General features: G+C 36.5%; 2 protein-coding genes across 4 annotated transcripts in view; one reads left to right on the top strand and one right to left on the bottom strand.

Moving 5' to 3' along the window:
* The window catches only part of PAICS (phosphoribosylaminoimidazole carboxylase and phosphoribosylaminoimidazolesuccinocarboxamide synthase), a 54,228-nt gene extending 40,664 nt beyond the window's left edge, over nt 1–13,564 (bottom strand). The window contains exons 1-3 of the mRNA XM_079919168.1: nt 12,706–13,564; nt 8,026–8,112; nt 6,032–6,535 (exon numbers count right to left, since the gene is read on the bottom strand). Of these exons, the coding sequence (XP_079775294.1) occupies nt 6,032–6,535; nt 8,026–8,112; nt 12,706–13,087 (973 nt within the window). The 5' untranslated portion in view covers nt 13,088–13,564. The remainder of the gene's footprint in view (nt 1–6,031; nt 6,536–8,025; nt 8,113–12,705) is intronic.
* PPAT (phosphoribosyl pyrophosphate amidotransferase) overlaps nt 1–21,829 on the top strand; it is a 36,892-nt gene that overhangs the window by 7,775 nt on the left and 7,288 nt on the right. The window contains exons 2-7 of one of the 3 annotated variants that reach the window (XM_079919158.1): nt 14,717–14,783; nt 15,883–16,072; nt 19,161–19,367; nt 20,383–20,495; nt 20,599–20,744; nt 21,273–21,345. In XM_079919158.1, coding sequence (XP_079775284.1) covers nt 19,164–19,367; nt 20,383–20,495; nt 20,599–20,744; nt 21,273–21,345 — 536 coding nt within the window. In that variant the 5' untranslated portion in view covers nt 14,717–14,783; nt 15,883–16,072; nt 19,161–19,163. Of the gene's footprint in view, nt 1–14,716; nt 14,784–15,840; nt 16,073–19,160; nt 19,368–20,382; nt 20,496–20,598; nt 20,745–21,272; nt 21,346–21,829 lie in introns of those variants that run through there. The other 2 variants (XM_079919159.1, XM_079919157.1) reach the window with 2 other exon arrangements.

Genomic DNA, 21,829 nt, shown 5'->3' with positions numbered 1-21,829 from the left:
CTCTGTCAGAAAACAAACAGTAGCAATTTAAATTCGTTGTTCACAGAACCCCAATCTACTTTTGCAATTGAAGATTGTGCTGAAAAAGTAGTAAGACTGGATCCCAGCATCAAAACTGTAACCTCAAAGCCAGGAACATTTGCCATCTGTAACCAAACTTTGAGATGCCCTTATAGAATTTACCACCAACACCAAAATGTTGGAAGTATGCTGCCTTAAAAGTCTCGAGGCAGTATGCTCTGTTTGGGAGTATGAAAGTGCTTTGTGATCCAATTTGGTAACGTCTTTCATTGTTACATTTTAATGCCTGCCAGAGTGCTCTTACATCTCTTTTTTCATTTGATCCTCCTTTTAACTGAGAATGATCCTTATTGCAATACATATAAAGGAATGAAAGACTCTTAAGATTTTAAGTGGTTTTAGCAGTTTTCACATTCAGATGTTAACAGCAGATAAGTGATAAATATTTTAAGGAACTTAAAATGCTTAGCCCGGTAAATATAACAGGGATTTATTCTAGTGGACCAGTATGTGTTTAGGATGTTTACAAGTCAGATGTTTGTAATTTGGGGACGGCTCCTCATATGGGTATGTTGGATTGCTATGTTGAAGTACAGCAATGCTGTGACAGTCTTCTTTTATCCCAGCTGTACTTTCCTATACACTGGGACATTTAAAAAGAAAATCTATATTACTATGATTAGGTGTCTAGTTGCTTGCAATGATTATTGTAAAATTAGACAAAGGTTTGTATTAGTAGATCTGCGAGGCAAAAATGTAGTTAAGAGGGCAGTAAGCATATGCAGCAATGGGTACGTGGAGATTTTATAAACCGTAATATTCTGTTACTTCAAGGATACTGACTGGTACAATCTGCCACTATATTCTGATTTCCCAGATCTTATTTGCACTCATTTGTGAATGTGTGCATGTGCACTTGCAGTGTGTATTAACTTCTATAATAATTTTATCACCTTTGTAGGTTTGTGTCTTTACTATCAAGGTCAAGATACTCAACAGTTTCATCAAAAGGTTGCCCTTTTATAACTACACCTACCACCTCCTTCCATGCCCAAACCCTTCCCCTACCCTTGCCCCAGTGGGTACTTTTGGAGATCCCAAGTCCACGGTAAACTTTGAGCTCAAATCTCATTTCAGCAAAACATGAATTTATACTTCAGTGAACATTTTACTTAAGTGACTAAAACTGTCAGTTCCTAGGCTGAGGCACATGTTCTATTCCAGGACATAACATTTACAAAGATTAGGTATTATGGAGAAATTTTGAGTAATTAGTTCTAGACAGTAAAATGTCAATGTGGGGGGGGAGGGAGGAATCCCTAAATTTAGTATCTTTTAAGGAAAGAGGAGCATTTAGTTTCTGTTATGTCCACCCCAACTGTGTGTACGGCAATTCAATTCTGACACTAACTGCCCAGAATTAGCATCAGACTCTGCAGTTTTAAGGACTCATATCTTCCACAAGACTGCCTTTACTTCACATGCCGGCCACACTTCTGGCTGCCTGGCTATAAATTCAGGGGGTGCCATGACCTCCTCAGGTTCGATAAATTTGCTAGAACGACTCTTGAACTTAGGAAAGTGCTATACTTAGGATTACAGTTTTATCGTAAAAGAACTCAGGAACAGGCAAATCAAGAGGCATGTAGGGCAAGACTGAGCCGGTCCAGGAAGCAGGATGTGTCACCCTTCAGCATATCAATGTGTTCATCCAAGAAGCTCACCTGAGTCAGAGTTTTCATCCACATGATTGATTTATGGCATGACCTACCTCCTGGAGGTCAGGCTGGGCCAAAATTCCAACTCTTATCACAAGGGTGGTTTTTCTGGTGACCATCCTGACGCTACCTAGAAACCCACCCTGGATCACCTCATTAGAATTTAAAACAAAAACAACAAAAAAACCCAAAACACGTCTACCACTGGAAATTCCAAAGGTTTTTGAAACTCTGTGCTAGGAACTAGGGGCAAAGACCAGACATAAGCTTTATTTTGTCACAGCTTTTTAAAAGTTTATTAAAGTATAAACAGTAAGAATTAGAAAAATGACACCTTTTTAATTAACAAGTTGCCTGTGTTTAAATTTATCAGCTTACCTACGTCTTAGCTTTTTTTACATGCTTATAATTTTTTAAAAGTTCTTAACACTGTTTCATATGAATAAAGTACATTAGAGTATATAATAATTTTACTGCTAAGTTTATCCAAATTGTATACAAAATATACAGAAGTGTTTAAATATTCCATTTTAAAGAAAACTAGACTATTCTTCAGTCTGTTAAAAGAAATAAATGAATTGGAGAAAACAAAATGCTTGGCATGCCTTCTGAGGTACTATCAATAGATACTTTAATGCCCTCTGCTGGCCATCACATTGCTAATTTTTGTGAAATTGCCAAGCTAGTGACTATTTTAATTTTGGAAATACATTTTACTACAGCCAAAAGGAAAATAGTTTTAAGATTATTCTTAAAAGAACCATGTAGTCTTTCACATGTGAATTTTAGGCTGACGATAAGAGTGGCCTCTAATAGGATATATGTGCCGGTCTCTACCCCTCTGAGTTGATCTACCTGTGACTGTCCTATACTAGAAAGCAGTGACTTTGGCCAGAATGCCAAGGTATTGAGGTATTCTACCTCATTTAAATAGCAACTGATACGGAGATTCATTAAGGCAATTTAATTTCTCCATATTCAGAAGAGACAGGTAGCTAGCTGATAAGATTGTCAAACACAAATTTCCCTTCAGACAACCAGTCCTTTCTCCCGCGGTAGCTTTCTGATTCCTTTTCTCCTCTATTGCCTATGCTCAGACCAGGAGAAAAATAAATTTATTTTAGATCCAAAGAAGTAGTTATTCCGTTTTCATGGGCCATTTCTTTTTACTTAGGCATAGCCTAAGAGTTCTATGATTCTTCCCGGTGATTGATTAACTTCTTCATATTTCGTTGGTCATACATTTTTAAAGTGATAATTTGCTGGAAGTAGCTGATTTTTCTACCCCAAGTGGAATCAAATTGGATTTTATGTATTACTGTCTTCAGCCGTTTGCTGGTATTATTCTCTAAAACCACGACAACCTGGCTGTGCTTGATGATCTTCTCTAAAAATACAGGTGCCTGAATCCACTCTACAACACACACTAAACCAAAATCTCCAGGAGTTCTAAGTTGGGAACTAATTACTTATCCAGAATTCAGGGGTCCACAGCTCTAGCTGCATTTTTATTTGAAATACGAAAGAAGCTTATAGTATACTTTTAAGGTAGGAAAGTGTTACTTTTGGGAGATCGGTTTTATGACCAAGTGTCAACGTTAACAATATGGAGCAATGGCAACTCCGATAATAATATTTATTAGTAAAATGTATTAAAAAAATGAGGTGACCTCTACCTATTGATGTGAACTTTTTTTCTAAACATAAATATCCATGTCTTTAACCTCAACAGAACAATCTTCCAAATAGTGGACTGGCAACTTGTGCATCGAGTGGTATATATTGCAGGTGTGCCTAAAATTCTTGCCTATTTAAATTGTTTTCATATGTAGCTGCTGAGATCCATGTGGGTTTATACCTTTGCTTTTATTTTCACCTGAAAATTTAAAATAGTATTATTTCTAGAATGACTGTAAACATCCTGTTTCATATTTTCTAAATATATTCCATACTAACATGTAAACATACCAAACAACTTTTTAAAACCTATCAGTTTACATCTGACTTAATATTTTCCTTTTATATATAAAAAATTACCTTGAGGTGTTGTACTTAAGTGAGTTTTCCAGAGGACTAACAAGCTTACATCTGAATGCTAACGTTTTTAACTTTTTTCATGGAAATCCTTCTGCCTTATTAAACACTATAAGTAGTAATCTGATTTTAACTCCTAATGACAAGGGCCATTGCAGTGATATCTTTAGAATCCTTAGGAGCACAGAGCTTTGTTTACTTTTGTTGTCTCACTCTAGTCAGCTACACATTCCTGTCTAGTTAGTCTCCTTAATTTCTCTCCATTTATACCTGTCAGTGTTCTGGCAGCTATCCTTTCTCCCATCAAGCTTTTTATCTGAAGTTTGCCAAGACCGTGGGGCCCCTGATTTTTTAATCAGCATTGGTCTTTATACTTCCCAAGGCTCTATGAAGCTTTCGACTGAAAGACTACATACAAGGTCTGTGATGGCTAGGCTTCCTCTTCCCCCAATTTTGGTTTGTGTAAAAGGCAAACCATCCGATAGGAAACACACACTCTTCATCCCCTTACTACCCTATACCACAGGGCAGTGGTTCTCAAATTTGACATATATCAGAATCACCTGAAGTACTTAACAGATTGCTGGGCCTCACCTTCAGAGTTTCTGATTCTGGATGGGGCCCAAGAATTTGCGTTTTGAATAAGTTCCCAGATGATGCTGATGCCGCTACACTTTGAGAACAACAGCCTTAGGGAACTTTACTGTCATTAATAATTTCCACCTTCCATTTCTGTATTTTGGAAATGTATTATCCAACAGTACTTCATAATGTTATAACATTCTCGTATATGTTCTTTTTTTTAAATAGATCTTTATTGGAGTATAATTACTTCACAATACTGTGTTAGTTTCTGTGGCACAACAAAGCGAATCAGCCATATGCATACACATGTCCCCATAAAACTCATCATGAAGGCCTCACCCTTATGACCTCATCTAAACCTAATTATCTCCCAACGGCCCCATCTCCAAATGTAATAACAGCGGGGGTTAGGGCTTCAACATACGAATTTGGGGGTGACACAGTTCAGTCTGTAGCAGCATCTTATAATAACATCTTATGTATTTTGTCACAGACCAAAAAAGAACCAAAAACGAATACTGTTTTACCTGTGCCAGGGCTTTGTCTCGTATCTGTCTCTCTTAGGTCTTCTGACATATTACTGACCGAGTCGTCTTCAGCTGCATCTCCAGTAATGACTGTATGAACATAGTGGGATATATGGTGGTTTGTTTTTTATTCACTTTCAGATTTGTGTTTTAAGTTCTGATATATTATTTTCCCTTTTAGAGTGAACCTGATACTAAAAACTGTGGTTGTTCACTTTTCTGTAGCTTAGATTCCCCATCCTTAAACATATTTTTTAGTCTTAGGTCACTATAAATATCTGGTGTTACTAGGTCTTCTGACATAAAACTGACAGTCATCTTCAGCTGCACCTCCAGCAATTACTGTAGGAACATAATCAGGCCACTGCTGTTGGGCTACTTGATCACCAGTTATTTTACATTTTAATTTTAATGGGGGAGATGTATAGTTCTCCAGCAGACCAGTTTCTTTTCTTGTCCACCAGTGAAACATTTTAGGACTTCTCACCACCATTTCCCAATCCTAACTCTCTATCATTTCCCTCTCTTTCCCCTAGACACACACTCATACTCTTAAGAATTAGAACTGCATCATTTAATGATGTTAAGATCTAGAAACATTATGTTTGGTAGAGGTCTTTAAGAATGTCTTGTCCAGTCTGCCCTTTTACATAGTCAGGTCTAGAGGAGAGACTTGTGAGTTCAAAGTTCCACAGAGACTGAGTTAGAACTTGGATTTCCTGACTCCTGGCCTAGAACTCATACAGTTTATTTCATGCTGTCTGTCATGTCTTTGTGTATATTGCATCTCAATCCTCTGGGTTAAACTCGTTTTGAAGAACTTTATGATGTGTCCCAGGACAACTCACACTTACATTCTCACAGGTTTTGTATTTTTCTAAGTTTTTCAATGCCCCTTTTCTGTTTACTCATGATTTTACCACAACTGGTATGAAAATTTGCTTTAACTTCTGCCATCTGGAATTGCATTTTTGCTTTATTAAAATTGGTCTTTTTAAACTTCTAGAAATTCAAATTTCTTTCCTCCTTCTGTGTAACTCTGTACTATTTTCTGTGTTCTGATCAAATATATGTGAAATCTGTTTCATGATAAATTGAGCAATTAGCTTGTTGAATAGCATTTAATGAAACCTATTTAACTTAAACTGTATTCATGTATTGACATTTTTTTATATGGTAGCATGATGTTAAGATTACTTTTCTTTGCCTTCCTACCTGTCTGATCGTCTTCCATTTTTACATTGGCACATCCTGTGGCTTCCTTTCCATCGTGGGATTCCTGTTCTTGTGAGTTTTCTGTTTTACTGTGTCCCAGAATAGCATCCAACTCAGTAAAAAATTTCATACTCTTAGTCATGCCTAGGTCTTGAGCCATTCTTACAATCTTGTATTCATGTTTTAAGTTTTTGTACTTTGTTCTGCACTGCTTCCAGTCTCTCTCTATTCCGAGTTTCTGAAGCTCGGCAGCAATTTGTTCAAATATCCTCTTATTTCTCACTGTTCCCTCTAGTTGTTGTTGTATGCCTTTATCAGACCAGATGCCTATCAGAGCCCTGACTTCTGGCACAGTCCAGTGTTTTCCTCCTTCATTTGCTACAGCTGGAATGAAAGTTGGATTATTAGGGGGTTCCATTATTGGTGGAGAGTTACCTGTACCGGGTGGGGAGGGAAACAGATATATGGGTTACACACGTCAGCTAAGATAAATAATCGGATGCAACATTAGTAAAGGAAGTAATTTTCTCTGTAGGAGATGAAATGTAAATCGTAGCTTAGCTTTTCTCTTAAACTAGTTGGGAAATGGAAGCACAGAACCTGAATCTGTTCCTTACCGTGACAGTGACTGGCTTTAATAAAGCTGTGTTTTTAATTAGTTACATTTCGATCAACTTTCTTCTCTATCGTTTCTTTCTCTTCCATTCCACTCCTTTAGTATGTGGGATGTATGTTAGTATATAGTGAAAGTCGAATATATAATTTTGTAATATTTATTTGTCAAAAGCAATAAATATAATTACATAAGAAAACAGCTTGTTGAAGACAACTTTTTCATGATAGGTGTGAGCAATTTATCTCCTTCCCATGCTTTTTCTTTATCTAATGGTTTCCACTTGCTGCATATCAGAATCTCCTAGGGAGCTTTTATAAACCACTGCCCTCACCCCTCATCCCTGGATTGTGATTCTAGTGTGCAGTTCAGGGTTGAGAACCAAGACTATTCATGAATGAAGGGCTTGGAAGAGGCACATTAATAACTGGTGCTTCCTACTCTTTGTGAAAATAAAAGATGTCCCATTGATTAAAGACCAAATGCCAAAGTGAAATATTATATTCTTTTAATGCAAGGAAATGTGCCAGAAATTTCATAATGCATTAGGCAGAATGTCTCCACTTAGTTATAAATATTTTAATAACTTTGTATTACATCTCTGGTACAGTTCTGCAACTCGTTTTATGGTAATGGCATTACTTGACATTATATTGGTTATTTAACAACCCATTATCTTGTTTTTCTCAGATTTCATGTTTAATAAAAAGGTAGTTTGGACCTCAGCATCCATAACATTACTCATTAAAAAACACTATAGTATTTACTTGAGGTAGGGAGTTGTTTTTATTTTGTGGTGTATTTAATTTCTTTTCTTTAAGATGCTTTTCAGTATTTTTCCATACTTGGATTAACTTTCAGTAAGAATTTAGAAGCAAGAAAGAGATTTATGTTGACTTTTTGGGTGAATAAAATCATCCTTGACTTCATTATGGATTTGATATTATTTACTTTCAAATATAAAATTCTGTTCTTCTTAGACCCCAGAAATGCTGAAGTCATATGCTCATTAATATTAAGCACTTACTATGTGTAATTTTGGCCATCAGATGCCTTACTATATTTAAATAATAAAGATTGGAGGTTTGAAGGCTAATATTTCCAGGCAATTTACATTTTGTTAAGGAAATCATTTGTTTTAGAAATGATTTTTTTTTTTTATAGGTTGGTAAAAAAGAGGGAAACATAAATTAATCTTAAGTGTTTCTACCAGGAAAACTCATCCATTTTCTCAGATTTGAAACCAATCTTACTTTCCAATTTGAAATTGGATCAGTTTCACTATATATTTGGCCCACCATACCATACCTACCTAGTTCCATTGGTCTGACATGAGAAACCAAAAGTAAAGGATTTCCTGGGATGTCTTCCTTGTCTACTGATGTAACTGACATTTTGCCTGGAAAGAGAGAATTCCTTTTAGAAATAAGTACGAAGGAAAATTAAAATTGGATTATAACTGATAATGCTAATAGTTTGAGTTGAATTTGTTCATATTCATGAAGGATTATAGATTTAGGTTAGATGCTTTTTGTAATAGTGGTATAATATGGTTTAAATATTTATGTCCATAAAGAGAAATCTAATTGCTTCCATCACATTGACATTTTGAACTTCCACTAGAATTGTTTGCTTCTTTTATAAGTTTCTAGAGATGGTTGTAGTTAGTTTTCAAATTAAATTACGTCTTTAAAATGAGGTATTTTCTCTTTTTTTGTATTTTAGGTGCTTTAACGTAGTCGGCCCTTTAAGTGATACTGGTAATGTGAAAGAGAAATCCTGCAATGAGATAATCAGAAAATCTTGTTTTATTGGCATATATGGTCAAATAGCTGAGTTTGTATGTATCGTATGTAACTAGTTGATTGATACATACTAAACTTTCCAGAAATTAATCTAAGTTTTGCTTAAATGGACCAAGGAATGTACCATTTAAAAGAACCATGTCAGCCTTGAAAAATGAAGACATCCCTCCTTGATCTCCTTATATCATTTCCACATGTTTTTCTAATTTTGTTTTACTGAGTAACAGAAATAGCATTTTACATTAGGAGATCAATGTTAGGTATGATTTTGATGGTGTAAACGTTCATTTTAAAATTGCTATTCACCATTATAATTTCAAGGCATTCCATTAAAGAATAAGAAAATGAATGCTGTTTATCATCTTAAACATTATACTGGGGATTCTTATATTAAAAACAAACAAGTGAAAAATAAGGGAAGTATCAGTGTTTTCAAATGGCATAATTATATAAATTTAAAACTCAATATAAAAATTGTCAGTTTTTAAATCAAGTTTCATAATTATTTGAGGCTAAATTGCAGTTAGGGGATGTTTTGGATTTAGTTGGGAATATGGGAAATAAAAATCTGAAGTTACATAAAAATTCTCTTTAGAGAGAAGAACAAAAGATGTTAATACCCCCAGGTAATTTAACAGCCGAGCTTGATGAGCACAGCAAGGAAAGGTAGGGTTTGCTATTCTGTTTTCTGCTTTAGGGCCTACTTTTGTTTACTGAAAAGGTCCTGGAGCTGAACATACAGGTGGGGGGAAGAAAAGAAAAGCTCTCTCCCCAACTTCTTCAGGGGATTTCTCTTTTTTTTCCCTTAGGTTGGTCATTCCTAGCATGAATCCCAAAATTGTATGTAGGGGCCCCATGCCATGGAGATTTTAAACTGAAACTCTTAAGTCATTATTCCTAATGCATTTGTATGTAGGAAGAGGAGGGAAAGAGAGCGGAAACTTTCTTTCAGCGAAGGAATATGATTTGGCCGCAGTCGGCCAAAGGTATTCTGAGGTTGAGGATAATTATAACTTCCGGAACATGAAGCGTCTTAGAATTTGTATTTGGGTCTTTTGCAAAGGCTCAGTCAGACTACCTGCTGCCTAACAGAAGGGACCAGATCCTCTGTCCTTACCCTTTGCATGAATGAGGTTGATCCCAACAGTAGAAAAGGCACATTCATTTCCTTCCCTTCCTCTTTTTACCCTACACCAATAAAAATTCTGCTGCTTCCACCAAAAACACCAGAAGACATTGTAAATGAATTAGACCTGGAGAAAGGAGAGCTTTCTAAGCCTTAGAAAAGAAACTATGTGACTATATTAAAACTTTCAACTTTTGTGGGTCGCATAAAAATCCGCCAAACTTGTAAGGCCAAAGAGGTCATGCAGATTTTTCGAAGACCTCAATTGACATGAACAGTCAATTTGTAAAACTGAATAAATATGTAGGAAAATGTTCCACAGCACTAGTAATTAAACATATGCAAAGTAAAAGTTATTTATTGCATACACTGTTGTACTCGGTTCTTTATTAAATTAGCATACTCCATTATTTATTAAATTAGCAAAGTCTCTCCCCCTTTCAACCTCACTCCATAATCTTACTTGACAGGGTTCTATAAAAGGGACAGTCTCATTGTTAAATTACAATTCTTTTGGAAAGCAGTTATTTTAGCAATATGTTTCAAAGTAATTATACCCCCCGCCGAACCAGAAATTGAATTCTGATAGTCTATCCTAAAGTAATAATTTTAAAAATGGACAAAAGATAATTGATTGTAGGGAATTCCCTGGCGGTCCAGTGTTTAGGATGTAGCGCTCTCACTGCTGGGGCCCAGGTTCAATCCCTGGTCAGGGAACTAAGATCCCGGAAGTCGTGCAGTGTGGCCAAAAAAAAAGAGAAAGGTAATCGATTGCAGCATCCGTTATATAAGGGGGCAAAGACCCAAACTCTGGTATATGCACTCAGTTAAATATTATGGAACCATTAAGTAACATTTAACCCTAAATTATGGTCAATTCTGGGTATAATTTAAAGATTATTTTAAATGTAAACAAAATGCTAATTGTTTGTAATTTTATAATTTAAAAAATTGTATAAAAACAATCAGTGGCATTGTGGAAGATAATGTGAGAAGGGGCTGAAAACTGGGGAGGCCAGTTAAGAGGTTATCCTAATATTCCATGCGATGATGAAGTTCTGGATGGTGGTAATGAAAATGGAGCAGAGAGATAAATTTATGAAACATGTCAGTAGATTTTTTTTAAGGACTTAGTGACTGACAAAAAATCAAGGTTGTCTCAAACATTTCTATTTAAGTGACCAGAAATACAGTGATAGTAAGGTGGAAGCAATTTGTAGGAGGATCAGTTTTGATGGGGGAAGAGAGCTGGTTTTAGAACTGGGTGTTTGACATACCCTAAACGTACATGGTTAAGGTGTATTGTGGGCCCTCTGCTTATGAGTGAAATGGGGAGTTTGGAGCCATGCAAGTAGCTGAAAGGGCTAGAAGATCCCATTAAGAAGTGGAGATATTACCATCACATCTTCATTACACCAACCTGTGGTTAAATCAAGGCCTTTCAGAAGCTCAGTGAGTGATTTACTTATTGTTAATCAATACTTAAAGCATTTAGATGATGATGAGTGCAGAGTGATAAACTGAATAAAATAATATAATTACTGTTTAACTTGGTAATGACTGCAAAGCTTTCTCAGAATTTGGTTTGGTATTAGAAGTGTAAAGGCAGTAAGTTGGGTGGATTTTTTACCAAAGGATTTTATTATTGAGCTTTAAACACGAAGTTCAGATAACCCAAGTTAACTCAACTGTAATCTCTCATCTTTAACCCCCCTTCTTATTTGGTACCTTTATTATACCACTTACCACTTTCTTTTGGGTTACATTTATTCACAGTTCCCTCCTTTCTGTGGTTACATCCATGAATGCATGTAACTCACTGCTTTGCACACGGTGTACACAGACAGTAGGTATTAAACAGATTTTGAATTGAATTGAACAACTCTGTTCTTAAAAATAGCTATGCTAAGATTTTGGCCATGGGAGAAATCTCATTACTGCCATTGATTTTTCCCAATTTGCCTAGTGATACGTTCGGCTTCCACAGCGAGCAAATTCTATGTAAATAGTGTTGGGTTTAACAACACAGCAGCTCAAGAACCTTGTTTTAATAAGGCATATATTACTTTTCAGATATTGTATTTTTGGCAGATTAAAGGTTTGTGGCAACCCTGTGTCAAGCAAGCCTGTTAGCGCCATTTTTCCAACAGCATGCTCGTTTCTGGTCTCTGTGTCACATTTTGGTAACTCTCAAGATGTTTCAAACTAGTTAATTGTATTATGGTGATCTGTGATCAGTGATCTTTGATGTTACTGCTACAACTCACTGCAAAGCTAAAATGATGGTTAGCATTTTTTTAGCAATGAAGTATTTTTTAATTAAGGTATATACATTGGTTTTTTTTTTTAGACCTAATGCTGTTACACATTTAATAGACTACAGTATAGTGTAAACATACTGTATATGCACTGTGAAACCAAAAAGTTTGTGTGACTCGCTTTGTTGAGATATTTGCTTTATTGCAGAGGTCTAGAGCTGAACCCACAATATCCCTGAGATATGCCAGTATTTAAATCATTTAATCATAAATCATTTAATCTATCAAATCTATTTGTTTTACTTACTGTTAAAATGGAGATGTTCTTCCAAACAAGTAAGGAAGTTCTTTATCAGTTATTAGTATTTTAGTGCTTTTATTTATAAATTTAGGAAAATGGGAACATAATATAGAGCAGAAAGTTCTATCTTATTTGGAGCTGTGGGAAAACAACAGTTGAGCAATATTTTTTTTTTTCACGACTCTTATAAAATTAAAACTTAAAATATTTTCAGAACACAATCCATTTTCCAAAAACTGCATCAACATGGGTAAGGAGCAGTTGGCACTAGCAGTTGGTGTCATTTTAACGTGTTTTTTTCTGTATTTTACAGGTTTTTAAAATGGTTGGCATTAAACTCTTTTGAGATTAATTTTTACCTTGTGCAAAATAGCATATACATAACAGGTCAGTTATTTTTCTCAACCTTGATATTTCAGGCTATATTTATCATATGGACTCAAGTCTGGTTCTTTTACAGTTTGCTGGGTAAAAACAAAAGAATGGTACTTTTTCTTTTTACCTTCAGTGATCTCTGGGGCTGTACTTTGGCTCAGCGTTGCCAGGCACCTGTCATTTGCATCTTCCTCTGTTAATTGTGTGGCAGGTTCATACTGCAGGATCGCATCCAAATCATGGAAGAACTTCATAGTTTTAGAGCTGTCTCCAGAGTTGTGGGCATATTTAACCGTTCTGTATTCATATTTGAGATTTTTGTACTTTGCCCGGCACTGTTTCCAATCTCTGTATACTCCTAGTGCTTGCAGCCTTTTAGCAATGTAGATGAATATTCCTTTATTTCTCAGTGTTCCATAGAGTTGTTTTCGTATATTTTTTTCTGCCCAGATACTTAGCAAAGCTTTAACCTCTTCCTCAGTCCAGTGCTTTCCTGCTCCACTCTCCATGTTGAAAGTGACCTGGAAATGATTCACTATTTCTAGCCAAGGTTTTGTTTCCTAGGAAACCAGACGGCTGGTTGTCAATAAGCTCTGAAGAGCTGAAAGGATCTAGTTTAACTGGTTCAAGCTGCCTGAGGGGAGTAACTTGAGAAACTGCCAAATAAGCAGGCTTTGTGATTAAAGAAGCCTGGACCTAAATGATTCCTAATGTTATTCATTTCAGCTTTAAAGGAAAAATTACCCTTGAGACAAAAGGGAAAGAAAACTTTTTTGTGTTTATTTGTAGTTTACTATATGATTGTTGATTTTTTGTTTGTTTGTTTTGAAAATGGTTGGCAGAGGTTCTTTCTGCCCTAAGGTTTATGGCTAACATTTTTATTTCTCCTCTGATATGAATCACTTAGTCTTTGAACATTGGTTAACTACAAACCACATCATTTCACTAAATAAATAAATCCTAAGTCACAAATTATTCATTTATATAGGATGTATAGTATTACGCATGCCTGTTTTCAGCATAATAGTTCATAGTATGTAAAGCATTGGTAATTTAGTAAAATCACTTCAATTTTAACTTTTTAGATTTTTACTTTGCAAGTACATTTAATATTGTAATTTTTCTTGTCATTAAAATGTCTAAACAATTACAATTTTGGAAAAGATCCTTTTTACCAAATAAATCATGTATTAGTTGTTAATGTATACATACATATTATGGTAGAGATTTACTTTTTATTTCTACCCTGATATATATTCTTTGGAACAAAAATTTGTTAATAAACATCTAGTATTTATAGCACTTGTTCAGAACTATTAAAAATCGTTGAGCACTTTGAACCTTTATTGTATCTTTTGAGTTTGTACTCCACTGTGGTGCAGATCCTCTGAGTCTTACGAGTGTGTTACCCTACCTAGCTAGGAAGCCTAGCTTCTGGCTTTCTTTGTATCATCACCTAAAAATACTAATGCAGGAAATGAGATACAGAGTGTCTCATCAGCTTGGGCTTTTTTGAAGTAGCATTTATTTTCTGAAGACAAAAGTGATAGATATTTGACAGAAAAAATTTGGTGAGTGCAAAAAGCAAAACAAAACAAAAAAATTAATTTTGTTCATAAATCCAGTACCCACAAGCATTTTACCTGCTACTTTATTTGGAGCTTTTTATTTATATCTACATACTCAACCTTATTTAGAGGTCACATAATACAGAGGTTAGAAGTACAAGTTTTGAAGTCAGATTGTCTGTGTTCTAATCCTGGCTGTGCCACCATTCTCTGTGTGACATTAGACAAGTTACTTCTGTTTCTTTAGTGTTGTCCTTTTCTGTAAAATGTGAATGGTAACCATAGTACCTACTTCAGAGGATTGTTTTCAAAGCCTAATAAATTAGATCATTCATGTAAATGCTTAGGACAGTGCCTGGCGTATTAGTTAGAACTCAGTCTCATCTGCAGCTATTGCTAATCGTTGTCATTGTCATCATCATGAGTGGAAGTGGCACCAGTGCTAGTAGCATTTAATGTGGTGTAAGACTGAGTTCATGGATGTTACTGAGAAAAGTATGTTTCATAAAAGTCATTAAGAAGCTTATCAATGGGGTAAATCTAACAGCTGATACCTTTTTATATTCACAGGGGTCAGGAGAGTGCTGGTATTGTGACCAGTGATGGGAATTCGATACCAACATTCAAAACACACAAGGTATATTTAAGCATTAAAAAATGTTGAGTATAAAGGTAACAATAACCCGAAGATAATTAGTATATAGTGGTGAGGGGAGGAACTTTGAATAAAAATAATTTGTAATTAGAAATATAGTTGACCCTTGAACAATGCAGGTTATGGACGCTGACCTTCGTTCAGTCCAGTATCTGCATATATCTTTTGACTTCCCCAAAACTTAACCACTAATAGCCTACTGTTGACGGGAAACCTTAACTGATAACATAAACAGTTGATTAACACATATTTTTTATGTCATATGTATTATATACCGTTCTTACAGTAAAGTAAGCTAGAGAAAAAATATTATTAAAATCATAAAGGAGAGAAAATACATTTACAGTATAGTACTGCCTTTATCGATACAATAAGCTTATGTTGTCTTTTTACAAGATAAATTCTGTCGGTACCTATGTTAATGTAGTCTTAATACAGAACACTGTAGATGTTATATGTATTACTAACACTAGACCTCAAAGATGAAAAGATAATGTGAAAAAATTCATATTTATAGGTATAACAATTCATGCATTGGTAACAAAGAAGAAGCAATATGATTGCTTTATGGTTGCCTAGCCTATACACTAATAAATGAATCGTTATAAAATATCACTCACTTTATGCCTATGTAAAGATGGGCTATCCACTTTAATACCGGTCTTCCACATGATGTTGTACACAATGACTACTTAGGCAATGGTGATGGTGGTGACACCAACATGTCTCATATGGTTTCTGCTGTACAGTTACTAGATTTTCACAAGAAGACTCTCACACATCCACAACAGGTAAGTTTATTAACTGTACAGTATGTTGATGATTCACTCTTCATTAAGTGGAAGTGAATCATCATAAAGGACTTCAACCTAGTAGTCTTCATTCCTAATGAGTAGGAGGAAGAGGAGGGGTTGGTCTTGCTGTCTCAGGTGTGGAAGAGGTGGGAAGGGGAGGCAGGAGAGGCAGGTACACTGTATGTAACTTGATGAAAATATGTCGTAATTTCTGTCTGACTTTTTGCTTTTTTTATTTCTCCCAGAATGTTTCTATGTGGTACCAATTGTTCCACGGTTTGCTTTAGTTTCAGTGCCTGTATCATAGAAGGGTCCATGTTGTAAAAGAAGTCCAAAAAGAGTCTTGAATAATCGGAACCCTACTGCCAGAGTGTCAGTTTGTTTCTGGCACTGCTTCTTCTGTGTCTTATTCCTCATCATCTGGCACTGGTTCGAAAGCACTCATCTCCACCAAGTCATCTTCTGTTAATTCCTCTGGTATGGTGACTGTTAGCTCTTGAATTTCTCCAAGATCCATATCTTCACTTCATCCCCCACCATTTTTATTTATTTATATTTTTTATTTTTTTTTACCATATCCACAATCTCTTTCATGATTTCTTTGACTGGTTCTGTCGTAAATCCTGTGAAGTCATGCACAACATCTGGACACAGTTTTCTCCAGCAGGAATTTATTGTTTCAGGCCTGACGGCTTTTCCAGCTTTTCCTATAACAACCGCGGCATCTTCAGTGGTGTAATCCTTCCAGGCTTTCATGATGTTCTTTCTGTTGGGTTTGTCTTCCATGGCGTAGACAGTGCTCTCCATAGAGTACCTTGTGTAATGAGCCTTGAAGGTCCTTATGATCCCCTGATAGGGAGGCTGAATTAGAGGTATGTTTGGGGGCAAGCACACCACTTTGACCACTTGGGTCTGACTGTGTTGAACTCATGGGGTTCTGGATGGGAGGGGCGTTGTCCAATATCAGAAGAACTTTAAAAGGCAATCCCTTACTAGCAAGGTACTTCCTGACTTCAGGGATAAAGCATTGATGGAACCAGTCCAGAAAAAGTGTTCTTGTTGTTCAGGCTTTCTTGTTGTACAACCATGTGTTATAAGACTAGCAGCCGGACTTCCCTGGTGGTGCAGTGGTTAAGAATACGCCTGTCAGTGCAGGGGACATGGGTTCAAGCCCTGGTCCAGGAAGATCCCATATGCCGCGGAGCAACTAAGCCCATGCACCACAACTACTGAGCCTGCACTCTAGAGCCTGTGAGCCACAACTATTGAGCCGGCATGCCACAACTACTGAAGCCCGCATGCCTAGAGCCCGTGCACCGCAATGAGAAGCCTGCGTAATGCAACGAAGAGTAACCCCTGCTCGCCACAACTAGAGAAAGCCCATGGGCAGCAACAAAGACCCAATGCAGCCAAAAATAAAATAAATAAATAAATAAATTTATTTTTAAAAAAATAAAAAGACTAGCAGCTGCTGTTTATCTTTTCCCCTTAAGGCTCGGGGTGGGGGAGGGGGTGTTAGCAGCTTTATAGATAAGGGCAGCCCTGATCCTAAACCTGACTGCATTTGCACAAAACAGGAGAGTTAGCTTATCCCTTACTGCGTTAAATCCTGGTGTTTGCATTGCTTCACTTCCTTACTGATAAATGTCCTTTGTGGTATTTTATTTCCCACAATAGGTCACTTTTGCTTTGCGTTAAAAACCTGTTCAGGCAGATATCTTTTCTCCTCAATGATTTTCTTAATGCTGTCTGGGAGCTTGCCTGCTGCCCCTTGGTCTGCAGAAGTCACTTCTCCTGTTATCTTGACATTTTTTAAGCTAAATCTCCTCCTAAAAGTATCCAGCCATCTTTTGCTGGCATTTAATTCTGCAGCTTTAGATCCTTCACCTTCCTTTTGCATTGCCATCATATAATGACTTCACTTTTTCTTGAATCATATTAGATAGGTACGCCTTTCTTATAGCAATCATGCACCCACATAAAAGCTGCATCTTCAATATGAGATAAAAAGGTATTTCACAAAAAGTGCAAGATTTTTGTGCCCGCTGGTATAGCTGCAGCAACGGCTTCACATATTTCCTTTTCTTTTTTTTGCAATGGTCTTTATGCTGGATTCATTTATCTTGAAATGGTGGGGCAGCTGCAGCTGCAGACCTCACTCTACAGTAGACATCAAGCAATTCAACTTTTTCTTGTAAAGTCGTGACTGCTTCTTGGGAGCACTTTCAGCATCACTAGTGGCACTTTGAATGGGTTCCACGGTGTTACTCAAGGTTTACTGTATTGCAGTAAACACGAAGAAAAATACGCAGGAACTGGGAGAGGAGACTTTTTACTGCAATAGGCAACTTGAGGTAGAGATGAAGGGCTCACCCGGAGAGGATTAGTGTCACATGGAATTTTAAGTGCGTACTTGCAGCACTTGAGCTCCCTGCAATATTAACAGGGGGTGGCTCTGAAATTATTACAGTGTTACAGTACGGACTGCAGTTCACTTTATGCAGTTATGATGTAATACTGCACCCTTATGTTTGTTTACATTTCTCGAAACAGCAAATAGCACAGTTTATGGTTTGTGTTTGTTGTGTGCATAAGTTTTGATAAATGTTAACATTTTATAATAGGATTGTGTATATTTTGTGGTAGTAAATGGTAAAATAGACTAGTATCTAAATATATTTTATTTATGACATACCCATCTTTTTCTTAATTTTTTTCAGTTACTCTAGGCTACATGGTTCATCTGCCAAGTATTTTTAAATTGTTGCAAATCTCCAAAAAAATTTTCTGATATATTTATTGAAAAAAATCCATGAAAAAGTGGACCTGTGCAGTCCAAGGCTATATTGTTAAAGGGTCAACCACTGCTATTTGTCATTACTATTTTTATTTCTCTCCCAGTGATGATTTGCTAGACTGACTCAGACAAGTCATTTATTTGAATACTTTAACATGCTTTAATTTAAAATTACAAATAATTTAGTTTATTGTATTTGACAAATGTTAACGCTTAGTACATCTGTTCTTCAATGTTTTATCAAAAAGTATCTTATAAAACAAGCACTTCAACATTGTGACCACATTAAATACCACTGAATTTTTCACTTTAAAATGGTTAATTTTGTTATGTGAATTTCACCTCAAATATATATTTTAATGCATCACAGTTCTTACAATTAGGTTAGTCCCCCCCTTTGTTTTTTTTTGTTTTTTTTTTTCTGCGGTGTGTGGGCCTCTCACTGTTGTGGCCTCTCCCGTTGCGGAGCACAGGCTCCGGACGCGCAGGCTCAGCAGGCATGGCTCACGGGCCTAGCCAGTCCGCGGCATGTGGGATCTTCCCAGACCGGGGCACGAACCCGTGTCCCCTGCATCGGCAGGCGGACTCTCAACCACTGCGCCACCAGGGAAGCCCACCCCCTTTGTTAAAATTTTAAGATTAGAATTCTGCAGCACAGAGAAATTAAGTGAACTTCATTTTCTAATTTGGGATTGTCTGAGCAAAGGCATATAAAAATGCTACTAGTGTTTTTTTCCCTAAAATGAGCTCTTACTTTGACTTTGCAAGGGAATGGGTCTTGTAAATCACGTCTTTACTGAAGACAATTTGAAGAAATTATATACTTCAAATCTTGGAATTGGACACACGAGGTACGCCACTAAAGGAAACTGTGAATTAGAAAATTGCCAGCCCTTTGTTGTTGAAACACTTCATGGGAAAATAGCTGTGGCACATAATGGCGAATTGGTAAATGCTGCTCGCTTAAGGAAAAAGGTAAGGTTTTTTTTAATGCATTTTCATGGTTGTAATAAATTACTGAAAAGAAGTTATTGAGGAGCTTGGAAAAGGGTATTACCCTATTGTTGCTACCTGTTATCTAACTTCAAAGAACAACTGTATCAGAATTAGCTGGAGTACTTGTTATAATTACAAATTCTAAGAGATCACCCCCGCCCGCTAGAGTCTGGGGAGGGGCCGGTTGCTGAGTCTGCATTTTAATATGCTCCTAAGGTGATTCTGATGCACTGCTTTGGAGTTGAGATTTGTAAAATTGATTTAAGTATTCCCAGAACTTTGTCCTGCCCTCTTCTTAGCCTCTGCCATTGTCGTTACCATAATACAGTTTTTTTGCTCCGAAATGAAAAAAAAATTTTTTATTCAGACAATTTAAAAAATATAAATATGAAGTAAAAATTATTTAAAAACTCACTATTTAGAGGTACCACTGGAAATTCCATTCTAAACAATACCCAGGGCATTATTTTTCGCCTAACCCCTTACCCAGATGCTAGACTTCACCTCTACACATTTCGCTGCATCAGGGATGATCAGTGAGGATGGATAGCCACCATCGCCACCACCAAAAAACCTGAGTTGAGAGTCTGCACTGCAGTGTGCCACTCTTACAGGAATGTGTCCTTTCTCTCAGGAGTGTCGAGGGCTGAAAAAGTTAGAACCATAATCCCAAACCCTCATGCCTTCTCCGTCCCCCTCCTCCAGCCACCCACTGCAGGTCTACATTCCATCAAACTTAGTTTTCAAAAGCTTTCCTGTATACCTCCTAAAGCACTTTTTTTTTTTCCTGTTTGAAAAGATTCAGAGACTTCCCATTGCCTCCAGCAGCGGTTCTCCGTTATTATGCATACATACCTACCATTGGTAGGATGCAGGATTCCTTAACTGAGCATCTACAGGATGCCTGATCTCTTTCTGTGATGGCAGGCTATTGGGTGAGGGGTGAGTTAAAGCTTCCCCTCTAATGACTGCAACTTTTCTCCTTTCCAAATAGCTTCTGCGTCACGGTATTGGTCTGTCAACAAGTTCTGATAGCGAAATGATCACCCAGTTACTGGCGTATACCCCTCCTCAGGAACAAGATGACACCCCAGACTGGGTGGCAAGGTAATGGTAAAAGTAGGCCGAGTGTGCAGGTCTGGTAATGAGAGCTTGGTCTTGCATGTGTTTGTAACTAAAATTATTCATTCAATTATTTAATTGATTCCAGGATTAAAAACTTAATGAAGGAAGCACCCACAGCATACTCTCTGATTATAATGCACAGAGATGTGATTTATGCAGTACGAGATCCTTATGGAAATCGTCCTCTGTGCATTGGTCGTCTTATTCCTGTATCTGATATAAATGATAAAGGTAATGAACTTCAAAAGAAATATAATTTTATAATGCTTTCCCAAGTCATTGTCCTACTATTGGCACACCCTGAAATCTGTAGGTATAAGGAGCTTATTGAGTAAAAGCTAGGTAAAAAGGAAAAAAATGACACTTCGTTTTCAAAGTACATTTCCTTGAGTATTTCTGAGCTGAGCCATTTTTAATATATTTAGTGGACGTTCCTGTTTTGTCCTGTCTGAGTGGCCTATTCATATCCTTTGCCCAGCTTTTTCATTTGTGCAGTATGATTTCAGCGATTTTCTTTTTGACTTATCAGATGTCTTATTCAGGCCATGAAACCATATTGTTTGAAGGAATCTTGGGATTATTAATTTTATCTTTGGCTCTAGTCAAATGAGGAACCATATGCTCTTAAAGTCATAGTAATGGATATTCTATGAGCTCTTTTGCTTATCTATTTGGTGTTTAGCTGTTCTCTTGAAATATGTAGCCTCTTTTAAAATTTCTTGAATTCAGTAACTGAATCGATTGTCTTGTGATTTACAGAAAAAAAGTCTTCAGAAACAGAAGGATGGGTGGTGTCTTCAGAATCTTGTAGCTTTTTATCTATTGGTGCAAGGTAAGTTTTATCTCACTTAGCACATCAACTTTTTCCACATGGATAAAAAAAAATTTTTTTTTTCTGATGTCTGCAAGAATACGTGTTTATAAATGCAGTTCCTTTTGTGCATTGTGCTCAGCAGTTGCACTGACATTAATGTCCCAGTAATACCTTCTAATCCTGGAACTGGCATCCTGTTTTCAAAATACCATGAGACTTATTTTAGAAAGGAAGAATCTCCTCAACAAGTAATAGTTATGAGCAAAAAATTTAAGCCAGGATAAAAATGTTCTCTTTAGACTTCATGCTTTTAAAAATCAATAAAATATAGGGCTTTTAATTTTTTTAATTCTAAATTTGAATTTAGGGGTAACAGATTTATGGAAATTACTGCTGGAGGAATACTACTTTTCTTTTTTAAAATTTATTTATTTATTTGTTTTTATTTTTGGCTGTGTGTGGGCTTTCTCTGGTTGCAGCGAGCAGGGGCTACTCTTCGTTG

The sequence above is a fragment of the Stenella coeruleoalba genome, assembly GCF_951394435.1.
Source record: "Stenella coeruleoalba genome assembly, chromosome: 4".
Classification (NCBI taxonomy): domain Eukaryota; kingdom Metazoa; phylum Chordata; class Mammalia; order Artiodactyla; family Delphinidae; genus Stenella; species Stenella coeruleoalba.
The sequence above is the reverse complement of the archived record's forward strand: the minus strand, read 5'-3'. Positions and strand labels throughout refer to the sequence as shown.